Source organism: Talpa occidentalis, unplaced genomic scaffold (assembly GCF_014898055.3).
Source record: "Talpa occidentalis isolate TD23 unplaced genomic scaffold, MPIMG_talOcc4v2.1, whole genome shotgun sequence".
Classification (NCBI taxonomy): domain Eukaryota; kingdom Metazoa; phylum Chordata; class Mammalia; order Eulipotyphla; family Talpidae; genus Talpa; species Talpa occidentalis.
The window spans coordinates 106,219,497-106,233,669 of NW_026555331.1; the positions used below are offsets into that span (position 1 = coordinate 106,219,497).

A 14,173-nucleotide genomic window follows, 5' to 3' on the forward strand; every position below is an offset into this window, starting at 1 on the left:
ATCCCCTATGTTGTCAACACTGTCAATGGCAAGCCCTTGGGCTTCATTTCCTTCAAGCTATTTGCAAACAAACTTCTAGCAACAGCAGAAAACTTGCATGCTCTGAGCACTGGGGAGAAAGGATTTGCTTATAATGGTTCCTGCTTTACAGAATTATTCCAAGTTTTATATGCCAGGGTGGCGACTTCACACACTATACTGGCTCTGGTGGCAAGTCCATTTACAGTGAGAAATTTGATGATGAGAATTTTATCCTGAAGTATACAGATCCCAGAATCTTGTTGATGGCAAATGCTGGACCCAACATGAATGGTTCCCAGTTTTTCCCTGCACTGCCAAGCCTGAGTGATTGGGTGGACAACATCTGGTCTCTGGCAAGGTGAAGGAGGGCATGAATATTGTAGACGTCACAGAGGCTTTGGGCCTAGGAATGGCAAGACAAACAAAATCACCACTGCTGCCTGTGGACAAGTCTAATACATTTGATTTCTTAATGACCAGATCATTTCTTCTGTAGAGCAGATTATTTCTTCGGGAGAGCACCCCCCCCCCATTCCATCTGCTCAAGATATTCTATATTTTCCTTATCCCCTTCCAAGATAAATGGATTAAAGAGTTAAGTTTATGATTATGGGGCCTCCCTGGTGGTGCAAGGGGTTAAGCACCACACTATGAAGCAATCCCCAGCCTCTGCAGCACGAGTTCGATCCCCGGCCAGCCAGGGAACAACCCACATGGCGCAGCAGACCTCTCCTGCCTTGCCTGCTGCTCCCCTCAGCAGTATATTTCAGTCAGTCTTCCTGTTCTGTTTCTCACTCTGTCTCTGGTGAATCCTTTTACCCTCCCTCCCACATCTCTGGCCTGTTCCTCAGCTCTTGTATGCATAAATAAATAAATCTTTAAAAAAAAGTTTATGATTATGGAATAAACAATAAACAAAAAATAGTGCTCACTAATAACTAACGAAAGAATAAGCACATTAAGACCCTATTTAAGGGCCTCCCCGGTGGCGCAGCGGTTGAGCGCTGGGTTGCGAAGCTGCCTGCGGCCTCTGCAGCGCTGGTTCGATCCCCGGCTGCTCCCCGGCCACCGGAGGAGGGTCCCACATGGTGCGCAGACCTCTCCTGCCGCCCACTGCTCCCCTCAGCAGTGTACTTCTGTCCTTCTGCCTGCTCTGCTCCCCACTCTGGCTCTGGTGAATTCTCTCACCCTCCCGCGCTTCTGACTGTACCCAGTGCATGTATAAATAAATAAAAATAAATCTTTAAAAAAAAAAAAAGACCCTATTTAAAGAAAAACAAAAACCACTACCTGATGCTTCTAGTTCATGCATTGTGAAGAAGTAAGCTAACACCATCATCCATGACTCCTCCATTTCTCTTACACAGCACCAGCAGAATATCAGTAAAGCCTATTAGCTTTACTTTAAAAAATATTCACAACCTTCACACTCTTACCATCTCCACCACTATCACCCTGTACAAGTCACCACTGTCTCTCACTGGACACCTGCAACAATAGCCTAACACATCCCTTACTTCCCCTCCACATTCTTCTACCCACCAGTCCATCTCAGCACAGCAGTCAGCAGGATCCTGTTAAAACACAGGTGAGATGATGTCACTATGTTGTCTTGAGTCTCCATTGGGTCCCCATTTTTTAGTAAAAGGCAGACTTTGCAGAGGCTCATGAGGCTTCCTGCATGACCTCTCCCAGAAAGACACACAGTCTGGGCCAAAACTGTGTGACTAAAGAGGCAGCACGACCTGATGTGCTCTGCCCAAACAGGTGAGGCCATCAAGAAAAGGGAGATTCAAATTCTACGAAATAGGTCCTCCCTCGCAGCAGACCTCTCCTGACTCTCCCGCTGCTCCTTTCAGCAGTGTATCTCAGTCAGTCTGCCTGTTCTGCTTCCCACTCTGTCTCTGGTGAATCCTCTCACCCCCCACACCTCTGGCCTTTACCCCAGTTCTTGTATGCATAAATAAATCTTAAAAAAAGGAAAGAAATAGGACCTCCCTGGTGGCACAAGGGATTAAGTCTCAGCACTATGAAGCTATCTATCGGCAGCCACTGCAGCATAGTACAGAGTTTGATACCCGCCAGCCAGGGAGCTGCCCATATGGTGCAGCAGACCTCTCCTGTCTCGCCGGCTCCTCCCCTCAGCAGTGTATTTCAGTCAGTCTGCCTGTTCTTCTCCCCACTCTATTTCTAAGAAATAGGGAACCATAGGGTAAATAATTGCCAGGCTTTTCTGCCCTCCTGCCATTAGGATTGCTGATGGATCCTTGCAGACCTGAATGCATGCCTGATGGCGGGCACCTGGAGTAGGGTGTGGGCATGCATATGTGGGATACACCTGGGCTAAGACTGGGCTTATAAGGGCGGCATCACAGGGACGCCAGCAAAGCGAAAGAGAGACCAGAAGAATGGAACTGCCAGAAGAATCAGAACCAGCAGAGAAGCAGAGGCCGCAAGATACACTGCTGAAAGGAGCAGCCTGAGAGCCCAGAAAGAGTGAGTACTCGCCTGGGGCTAGGGACCTGTAAGCTTCCTGACCCCCCTGCCTGCCATGTACCTGGTAAACTCAATGAAAGCCTGAAAAAGCCACAAAGGGCTCCAGGACTCTCCTTCCCGCCCATCTGCTCGGATCATAGACACCTGCCCTGTGCTTCCTGCCTTTACAGGAACCCAATGCAAAACATTCCTAGGAGGAGGCTATGAGGCAGGCCAGAGAGATATTAGTCTTTTGGAAGAATAGGGAGGTGTCCAGGAGTGAGGTTCTTAGGAAAAGGAAATGCATGCACATATATGGATGTGAATGAAGTTGTAGGAAGCCATGGAAGGGATTTGAAAAAATTCAAAAAAGGGGCCTGGAAATTGAAAGGGGCGCACAGTGAACTTCAGGAAAAGACAAAAATTTAGAAAGCAAATTATCTGTGCACTGCAATGCTTAGCTGAACAGACCACAGTATGATAATAGTCAAGTAAAGAAGGTTGTGCTGAGTCTAATGGCACTATATGGAGGGGCACAGAAGGCATGTTGGTGTAAGAGAATGAAATCTGCAAATACCCATAATAGGAAATAAATAGGGGGTGTTGGCTACTGGTAAATCAAAAGGAAGCATAACACACATGTTATTTAGAAATATGGAGATGTGTAAGTGCCAAGAATAAAAAAAAAGTGGTTGGTGAAGAGGACTGAGGGAAAGAAGAGGTAAGAAACCCTATAATTTGCTATGAGCCCTTAAATAATATTGGACTTTCAAATTTTGTGCTTATATTACTTTAATAAAATAAGTTGATTTTTGGAAACAAGAAATAATGTCACGTTGTCTACTTAGCAGAGATAAGATGCTCCTGTGCCTCCCTCCCCCACCTCGGGTATGATTTGATGATGCAGGTTATGAATTAAGATTGCAGGAACTGATGGTACAGCATATATTCATCCTATTCCTTGGTTTATGCCCTTGCCACAGCCTGGCCCTGACTTTACTTCTAAATATTTTGTCTTATGATTTGTTCATTCTTTTCTAGTAACATTGCTTTCAAGCTTAACTAGGCCTACTTCCTCCTATAACTACAGGTAATGTAATTTTGGTGCTGAAAGGATGAAGAGCATTCCTGAGCCACACACAGAAAACTTCTGCTTCATTTAGTATAATCATTAATCGTGTTTCTGAAAAAAGTTAGCTTCATAGTAAATTGTTGTATATTAAATATTCTCTAATAAATTTTCAAATTATGTTCTGGAGTGGGGGGAACTGGCTCCAATCAACAATAATAGTGACTTTTAAGAATCTCTATCATGACCTTTAAAAAAGCACTTGGAATTGATTGATTTGCACTGTTTATTCACATAATTTTCCCACATAGCCAATGAATTATAAGTCAAGGAGAAACTAGCACTTACTGTTAGGTGTCAGGGACTTATGCAAGGGACTATAATAAATGTATTGTCTACTTTAATCTTGGCAACCACCCTGAGAGGTGTATCTTCCCCACTTTGCATACAAAGAAACTAGAGCCTAAAGATATTAAGTAATCTTCCCAAAGCCACACAGCTAGTAATTCAAACCAGCCATCAAGTCTTTTCACAAGAAATGTATATAATTACAATTCCTAGTGTTAATTGGAGCTTGGGTGCTCAGTGATTCATTGGGCTTTCATATTTAAGCACCCACATAGGGCTCATTCTTCTAAGTGAGATACTTAGAAGACAATGACCTTTTTAGAATTTTAATGTAATAGCCTTAACACCAACATTCACTGATTTAACAATTAACTAAAAGCTATATGAGATTCAAATAGCGCTATTAGAAGAACACTGTTTTAGGGATAGAGTATCTCATACCCAATCAAAATAACTCCACCTCTTAGGGTCCTGTGACTTTGAGCAAATTGCTTCAACCTTCTGTGATTAAAGCTGTAGGACTTGTAGAATCTCTGTAGTATCTGTGTTTCGGAGTTGCTCTGCCATTAAAGGTGAAAAGCTATAGTTGAAGCAGTTTTTCTCACTATGTAAATGAAATTATGTCAAATGGATAAACATGAGTGTTCATTCACTTTGGGTGTAGTTTAAGATTTCCCTGTATTAGCACAAGCAAAGCCAAGCTTTGCTGCTCAGTGCTGAGTGCTAAATTTGCTGCAAAATAACTTAGGAAAACAGCTATTTTTTTATGGACTTCTAATCGTGTAAGTTTGACATTGGCCTTGATTCAGGTGAGAAAAGCAAAAATTCACTTCCTGCATCATGTTACCCTTCCATCAGATATTTACTTTCTACCTGTACACCAGTGACGTAATGGGCTGACACAGTGACAAACCACAAAAAAGAAAATATAACCTGCCAAATGGAGCATAACTGAATCCATGCTTTGAAAAGGGAAATTAACAACCTCAGATAGCGAGCAGGTCACCTTTCCAAGGAGCTAGTTTAACCCAGCCCTGACCTAGAGCAGGTGACCAGCTAGGGAACATTACTTTGGATAGTAGCACATGACTTTTATTTACATCAGTGATTTTCTAACAAAGAATAAATTGTCTTTGTTTCCTGAGAGTTAGGATGTGCTGTGGAGTCTTGTTCTGAGAAGTCAAGTCCTCCAAATCTTTCATTTATTCCCTAACTACAGTATTTACTAAAATCTCAGCAGCCCTCCTCTGGTATGACATTATTCAACCCCATCTGTATCCTACCACCTACTCCTTCTCCTTCCAAGGGATTATTGAACATGACAGATTTTTCCAACTCATTAACAAAAACAGAGTTATCAGGTGATTTGCTCTACTACTGTCCTCATATATGAGAATTAAACAAAACTGACCTAATAGTATATGGACTGAAGGATCTAAATTTTATTTCATTGACACTTTTTATTTTTTTCCACAAGTCAGTTGTATTGTCACCAACAAAGCATTCAAGTTTATGTGTTTGATGGGCCACTTATTCATCAGTGTCGAGAACTATTACTGTTGGGCAATGACCAGGTCCCAAAGATTCATCAATGCCATGTTTTAGTGCTCATAGAAGACACATAATATGGTGATTTGTTAGATCCCTGACTCCAAAGCCCAATCTTTCTGGGGTCAAGCACTGGCTTTGATTTTTACCAGCTGTGTGACCTTAGACAAGTAGCTTAAGTTCTTAATATCTCATTTCCTCATCTATAATAATAATGATAGTGCCTACTTCATAGTGCTTTTAGGAGGATTAATTGAATTAATATTTATAAAGCAACTAGAACTGTACAAGGTACATAGGAAGTGCTGTGTAAATAATCATTATTTAAAATGAAACTCATTTTCTAGTGAAGGAGTCAGACAATAAACTAATCAATAAACAGAAAAATTATATTCTGGTTGAGGGAACAAACACCAAACCGACAATTTACAACATAATTACCTGCTGAAAACAACTGGGCACTAAAGCAACTTCAGTTCTGATAGTCTCCTGTTCAAAAGAGGCAGGAAGATGAGCCTAGGATCCACCCAAAGAAGAATGGTTTATAGGAAATAGTTCTCTGGTTGAGTGACCCCCAAAAGGTCACACCCTCATTGTTTAGGGAACCAAGAAGTAAACTCTATGGTACCCACCCATGCACAGAAAATTTCTCAGACAAGGAGAGAAGGAAAGAATGGACTTGACCCAAAGGATGTGACAATGCACTATTGCTCACATGTATTTATTAGCCATAACTCCTCAAGTCATAAACTTAGTTTGTCTGGTAATTCCCCTTAACTCTTGAAAATTCTTTTGGAGTGTCTTTATCATAGGCCTTAAATTTTTCCATGAATAATTTTTAAGGAAAATGAATAGCATACAATAATATCCAAGAACGCCAAGAAATAAGGCCCTATGATTGAGAACTGACAGCAAAAATAAAAGAATCAGACTGAGACTTCAGATTTTTTAATTATTAGGCAAATTATAAAATAATTATGTTTGTTATGTTAAAACAAGAAAATAGAAGTTTAGCAATACCCACAGACAATAAAAGACTAAAACAGTGACCTAACAGATTTGGAATATAAACAAAGACAACATTCAGACAAAAAAAACACAGGATGTATAAGTTAATGTCAAGATTTAATAGCTATATCAATGCAACAGAAGAAAGAACTCAAATTCCAATATAGAACAGAAGGAATTATTCAGAATGTTGCATAAAAAGCAAAAATCAGGATACACAGGGCAGGTTAAGAACCTTGAGAAGACTTGACAAATGTTTAATTGGAGTTCCAGAAATAGGAAAGAGAGAATAGGCAGAGATTGTGAAGAAGAATAATGGTTTAGAATTCTCTAAAAACATTTAAAGGGCCTCCCTGGTGGCACAAGGGGTTAAGCACCGCGCTATGAAGCAATTCACAGCCTCTGCAGTGTGAGTTCGATCCCCGGCGCAGCAGACCTCTCCTGACTTCCCCACTGCTCCCCTCAGCAGTGTACTCTGGTCACTCTGCCTGTTCTCTTCCCCACTCTGTCTCTGGGGAATCCTCTCACTCCCACATCTCTGGCCTGTACCCCAGCTCTTGTATGCATAAATAAATGAATCTTTAAAAAAAAATTAAGAAGCCCAAAATCCCAAATAGGATAAAAATTTAAATAGATCCATACTTAGACACATCACAGAAATACTGAAGAAAACCAAAGATAAAATCTCAAGAGACCAAATAAAAGATAGGTTACCTTCAAATTAGTGACAGATTAGCAACTGATTTCTCAACACAAATTATGTTAAACTAAAAGACACTGAAAAAAATATTTGTTCAGTGGGCTGAAAGTCACTGCCAATTCTAAATTCTATAATCAGCAAAAATAATATATTAGACAAAACAGACAGTGCGCACTAGCTGATCTTCACTAGAGAAAAAAATCTAAAGGTTGTATTTTGAAGTTGCATTTTAAAATATGAGCTACAAGAAGGAATAAAGAGCAAAAATAAATTATTGTAACTGCTGTCTGCATAAAGCAACAATCAACAATGTGCTATGAAATTATACCTGATTTAGTTGGGGGCAATAATTGTAAAGAAAGTTTTCATTGAGGATGGTAGAGGCAAGTACATCAGAGATAAATTTGGGGGGGTGGGTACTGAGATGGAGTGACAATTTTGATCATGAATTATATAGGGTCATGTGGGTCATATCAGTTCTTTAAGTGCAAAAGGTTGACATTATGGATTGTAAGCTTTCATGTCTTCATTTAAATGTCTTCCCTGCATGCAAGGATTATTTGTAAGTCATTATCAGTTAGCAATGAACAATATAACAAATATTCAAAGTTGTTTGATAAAGTGGGGGATGTAAGAGAATGAAATTTTAAGTTCAGTAGTTAGTAAATGCTTAATATTTATTAAGAAAGTGCTGGCCCTTTGTTAAATTATTCAAGATACAAAGCCATTTGGCAGAAATTTTATTTTCCTAAATGTCTTCATTCTTTTGCCCATTTGATCAGCAAACAATGTAGCATATCAGCCCCACAACTTCCTGGTGGTGATAATGACAAGACCTTCCTTGGACCAGAGTCTTCATCTGTAGTGGATGGCATTATCATGAATTGACCCTTCCTCCCCTCAGAGTTGGTGACCTGTGTTTGTTCAGTCAGGGTACTACAGCTGAAAGTTTACTCTATAAAACTCATCCCAATAAATAGATGAAAATGTCCAGCTTCCGAAAATGCATTGATGTGTGTGACATTACAAAGTCCAACAATGCCAAACTAAGAAGTAAATAAGATAAAGTTTGTATCCTTTTTCTTGCACTAAAATACTCTATAAATTTTATTTCTATATTTCACCTAATTTAATTCTAAGTTATAAGTTATTTGAGGTAGGCATTAAAACTTTCACTTCTGAAATTGATGCTCATGCATCATTCATAGACCTTCTTTCAGAGTTTTCATGAGTTCAAGGAACAGCAAATAGTTCTTTGAAAAAGAAGAACAGGGAGGGAACCCTCCAAACCTTGACACAACCCACTGGTCCACTTCCTGGACTTATAAGAGGAGTGAGGGGGAAGGGGGTTGGCCACTGAACTGCACACTTGAGAGAAGGAGATTCACATCCTCATTTAGCTAAGGGCACGAGAGACAGACAGGTTGCCTATAACACAGCAGTTACCCTATTGCAGGCAGAGTCAGACCTGGGTTCAGATTCGACTCTGCCACTATCAAGTATGCAGCCAGCCATAAGCAACCTTCTACCCTCGCTGTGCTAGAGCTTCTTGGCCCGTCAAGTGAGGAGAATAATTTACCTCCTAGGATTGCTGGGACGTGAATGGGTTAATTCCCAGAAAACGCCTGCCTGGCACACAGCAAGTTTGCTAATGGTGTAACTTTTAAATAAAGGTGACTGAAACTCTGCACATTCTGCGTGGCTATGAAACAGATCCTGTGAGTTACAAAACTTTAGGATCCTGGAAGTGGAGTGGCCGCGGTTGAAGGTCCAGAGGTGGGGGAATGTTGTAGGGGCTGAGGGAGCCGTGCGGCAACATTTATCTACAGAGCCCAGCCACAGCCTACGTTTCCCGGCCTCCTGGCTCCTCCACGGTTTCTTCTTGGCGGATCGGGCCGGCGAGTGGTTCAGCACAACCATTTTCCAATCATGCGTCCCGATGCTGGCGCCGCCTACGCGATCTGATCCAATCTTATCCCTTGTGGGGCGGGAAAGCGAAGTTCCTACCTGCACCTGTAACAGCGGTTGCCGCCTGCTGGTTCTGGAGGGTGTGTGTGTGTGTGTGTGTGTGTGTGTGTGTGTGTGTGTGTGTGTGTGTTTCTACCCCCTGCCCTGGGGTTCTGGTTTCTCGAATCACTTGGCGAATAACCAGCAGGTGGGCAGATGTCTTTTCCCGCGCCAAGTGGGCAGCGGACGCCCCAGCTCCCAGCAGCTCCCGGGATACACAATCAGGAAAGAGTGTCGAGCCGAGAATGAAAGGCTACTAACCGGGAAAGCCTGCCTGGCATTCACCTGGGCAGCGAGCCTGGTATCCACTCGCCGCGGTGCCCTCTTGTCGGAGTACACAGCCCGGCAAGCCCTCCAGCCGCCACCGCCCACCGCAGCAGCGAGCAGAAGTTGAAAGCGTCCTGGAAGATCAGCAGCCGCATTTAGCTTAGCTAGGGTGCGGAGTTTTTGGCTAGCACACTTCCAGAAAGAAGCCCGGTCTCCTCAAGACAGCAGAGGGACGCCGCGTCCGGGCTTCTAATTTGCTGCGAGCGAGCCATCTCTGGGCGGCCGGCGCAGCGCGAAGTCTCGGGGGTCGGAAGAAGCCCGAGCAGGTGAGCAGTTAGAGTGACTCTGCGTCAGCCAAAGCAGACCTTGGCGCCGGGGTGTCACTCTGGGGTGCTCGCCGGGCTCCTGAGAAGTTATGAGCTACAAGCGATCTGTGTACATTGGATAATTTGCAATCTTTTCTTTGCTCAATTCCTGAAAAGCCCTTCCTTGCACACAAAGTCGATGATGGAGAAGAAAGTGTAGGGTAGAAGACAGAAAGCATCATCAGGACCACCCCACTAACACCACCAGTAAATAATTTGGGGTGTTTTTCTGATCTGAAAGTAGGAGGGGGCAGGGTGTTTGCAAACCCAGCTGCCAACTGCCTGAGGGTTGTGGGAGCCTTCTGCACGGGAAGAACTTTGGGGAGTTTTTCCTTACATTGTTTTCAAGTCGCTGCACTAGTGTCCTGAGAAGGAGCGGGTGCCGCTGTCTCTGAGCCCAGGCTGCCGCGCCGCCTAGGGTAGAAAATCAGACTTTTCTCTCCCTGCAATTCCGGTAGGAGGACCCCCAGCAAACCGAGCTGAAATGTTGCTCTCTGGCGCGCAAGCGAATGCCAGGAGTGCTGGGCTCCAAGGATACAAGGAAACTTAGCAGAAGCTCAGAAATGAGTCGCGCGGAGCAAGTAAATCCTGAGCTTTCAGGCAGTTAGTGCCAGATAGACCCAGCACAGACCTTTAATGCTAATGCTAATGCTAATAACAATAACAACTTTAAAAACCCTTTTCGCTCCGCAGAGGGCTATTTTAAAAGCTGGGAAGAAAGAGATTGTTTTGGAGTTCCCGGTTGCTCACTCCTTTAGGCGAGAGAAGTGCGCAAGAAAAATAACCACCTTTAATTTGTCAACTAAAATCTTAAGAGTGCCCTGGTGCAAACAGACTTGGTGCATATTTTAACACAGCAGTAAGAGGGAAGGCGGTTTACCGCTTGGACTACTCTCAACCATCAGCTGGGGTTAGCTTCATAGAGATGCAAAATTGCTCTCAAGGCTGAAAGAAAGAATGGAGTGGAGACTTGCAAGGAAAATTACGTCTAGACGTACTTCTCTGAGAGTCATAAGGCAGGAATTATGCCCAAAGCACCATGTAAAGGAGACCAAGCAAAACACCATGAGCTTGTCCTTCACTCTACTGGCATGTAAATTCCCGGGAAAATCACATCGAAAAGGATCGCGAAATAATGGTCTATGGAGCGAAAATGTTTGTGGGAAATTTCGATGCTTTTTGATGGAGGTCTAATGATTACTGTTCACCTATAGCGCAAGGCAACTCGTTTGCTTCTGGCGCTCTCCCAGGTGCATCCTCGAGGAGGCCGTCCTGGGCCGGGTGTCACCTTTGGGTGTCCTTCGACAGCCAGGCAGAGTGACAGAACAGGCCGTCGCCCTCTTGGGTCCGGGTAATCCATATCCCCGAGAACTTACCCTGGTTACTCCACAGGCGCGGACCTCTGCACTTCCCCTGGTGGAAAGTCAAGGGTTGAGGCCCGGATTGCCAAGATTGAACCATGAAACCAGTTGGTGGCGCCCTGGAGGGCACGCGTCCTCCGGCAACCCCGCGCGCGCTGTGGTGCTAGGTGGGGGCTGCGGTTCTTGGCTTCTTCCAGCGCTCACTCCGGGGCCGAGCTGCTGCCAGTGGAGGGAAGGGAAGGCGACGGGAGTGGGGGGCGCATGATTTCGATCAACCCGGTAACCAAGTTTTGTGTTCTTCCCTGGCACAGGGCGCCACCAGGGCTTCCATCCAGAGGGCCTCCGGTGAGAAGCCGGCCAAGGTGTTGCGTGGACGCCAGAGACCATCCCGAGAAAGGGGCCGCAGCTGAGGCGCTTCCACACCCGGGGCGTCCAGGGCCCACGGCCGGCTGGCCATGGCCGACAGCGGCGGCACGGGCAGCTCCAGCCCCTGGTGGAAATCGCTCACTAACAGCCGGAAGAAAAGCAAGGAAGCCGCCGTGGGGGCGCAGCCTCCGGCTCAGCCTGCCCCCGGGGAGCCCGCGCCGCCCAGCCCGGACTGGAGTAGTAGCTCCCGGGAGAACCAGCACCCGAATCTCCTTGGAGGCGCCAGCGAGCCCCACAAGCCAGACAAGTTGTGTGGGGAGAAATCGGGCAACAGTCGTCGAAATTTGAAGATCTCGCGTTCGGGTCGCTTTAAGGAGAAGAGGAAAGTGCGCGCCACCCTGCTCCCCGAAGGAGTCAGGTCTCCGGAGGAGGCGGGGTTCCCTGGCGACCCCCAAGAGGACAAACAATAGGCGGTTGCTGCGTAAAATTGTCTCTCTTCCTCACCCCCCACTCCCACCCCTTCCCAACAACCCACCCCTCCCCCTTCTAAACCCGGGAATTTTGACGGGCCCCTGTACTTGGTGTCTAATTTCACGAAATTCAGACTATTCCTACAAGCCCTCCGCCGTTTTCTTTTCCTGGAAATTAAAGCGTCATTTGAGTTTTCAGTGTTCCAGGACTCAAGGATGCATTAACTGTGGTACGAGAAGATAGTTGCCACAGCAGAAGTGGGCATCATTTTTTTTTCTTTCTTTCAGAAAGCTGTTCTGTGGCTTTCACAGGTTGTATAACTTGTGGGAATAAGAAGGCTTGTTTCCTAAGAGATGGTAGCTGAACTGGAACTTCGCAGCCCCTCATATCAGGAAGGCATTCTCTGATTCAGGCCACTTTATTGTGAAGCAAATCACAGCGCTGTTTTCAATGTCTGAAATATGCACTTTAGAAGTACTTCGGTAGATTTTATACCTTAAGGGAAGGGCTAGGAGACAGCAAAAGCTTTCTTAAGTAGAATTTAAGTAAGGCAAGTTTGCTCTTAATGTTGAACTACAAAACTCTGCCACCCATTTTAGTGTGGATTATTAAAATTGTTGCACTGTAAGAGTTGTTGACTTTTGTATTTTTTTTTTCCATTGCAAGACTGAAGCATACTTAAAAGCATACTTAGCAGGCATGCAAAATCCGAGGTGACAGAGTTAATCATTTGCCACACAACAGCTACTCTGGGAAAGCTGCAGGGAGAAGAACATTTCTAGAAGCCAGCTACACCCAGACTAGAATCAATTAGTCAGCTTTCCCTATTACTAACCAAGTAAGAGAAAGGAAGGGAGAGGTGCTAATTCACTTGTCCCAGTTCTTTTTTTACTTGAGTGCATCTTCCTAGAGTAAGTCACAGTCACAATGCTAGTAATAATTCTCAGTGCCTGTTGTTCACCTTTCTAACAATGGTCCATAAATACTCAGACAAATAAACTGAATTCTATTAACTTGTGCAAAACTGGTTTTCTCCTCACCCTTTGTTTCAAAAGCTTATTTCCTTAATCTAAAGTATGCATTTACTTAGTTTCAAAGCCTTTATGTCTCTGAACCTGAAGTTTCTTAACAAAAATCTACCTGTTTGCTTTACATTATAAACTTCAAGCAAGTAAAAGAGTAAATGAATACTACTTTATTCCAACACACATACAAGAGCATTGTTGTAGTTGTAAAGAGCCACTGGGATATTTTCCCACAATTCATTTCATTTATAAACGTCCAGAAATGCATAGTAAGGAAATTATAGTGAGCAGTGTGTGTGTGTGTGTGTGTGTGTGTGTGTGTGTGAAGATACATATATATTTAGTTAATCACAGACAAGAATTTGATTGAAACTTTGAAACCCACCATATAGACATTCTCTTGAATTAGAAATTCATAAAATAACAAGAGGTTGATTGTCTATAAAGATTTAATAAAAAAATTGATGGAAATGGCAAGGAGAAATTTAAATTAGTGAATCAAACTTGGGTTTCAGCAGAGTAATAGTTTACCTTACCATTTGATAAGTAAGTTTCTACTTACCAAAGAGCTTACTTTAAAGGAAATTGTTTACATAAAAGAGAAAGTATGTAAGCTTTTTTTAAAATCATGAAAATATTTTTTGTTGTGTATTTAAAAATGGAAAGTACAGGACAAAATACTTATCAGGGTGAGCTTCCTGGATAAGGGAGATTTTACATTAATTTTAAATGAACTTCCCATCTCTAGATTCCAGTGAAAAACAGGGAGTTGGGAATTTTTTCTCTAAGGGAAGGGTCTGTGAGCTGGCAAAGCTATTCCACAAAGCTTTGAAACAACTTCATAAAGTATTTTAATTCCACTCTCTAAAAAGTAATCAAAGTTAGAATGGGTAATTACCCAAAACACTTTTCTCCTCCCAGGAAGACAGATAGATTCGGATCCTACCTATTTATAAAATTAAGGCTGTGACTAATTAATTTAAAAATCTTATCCTAACTCTTTCATCCACAGACTTATTCTCTAAAAGAATACTTTTTTTCTAAAAATTTCTTTAGAGCCACAAAACATTGGCATTTACCCAGGGTCTGTGTCTACTTTTGGATACCATCCAAGTCTGTAATTGTGGCAGATAACTAATAGC

At 43.4% G+C, this 14,173-nt stretch overlaps 1 protein-coding gene and 1 pseudogene across 1 annotated transcript; both read left to right on the forward strand.

Annotated features, from left to right (window-relative positions):
- Window positions 1–526, forward strand: LOC119250233 (peptidyl-prolyl cis-trans isomerase A-like; annotated as a pseudogene).
- An 8,460-nt stretch (window positions 527–8,986) lies between these two features.
- On the forward strand, window positions 8,987–13,544 carry PRR15 (proline rich 15). Its single transcript, XM_054692444.1, has one exon. The coding sequence runs from the start codon at window positions 11,625–11,627 to the stop codon at window positions 12,003–12,005; it is 381 nt and encodes a 126-aa protein (XP_054548419.1). The 5' UTR covers window positions 8,987–11,624; the 3' UTR covers window positions 12,006–13,544.
- The last annotated feature ends 629 nt before the right edge of the window (window positions 13,545–14,173 follow it).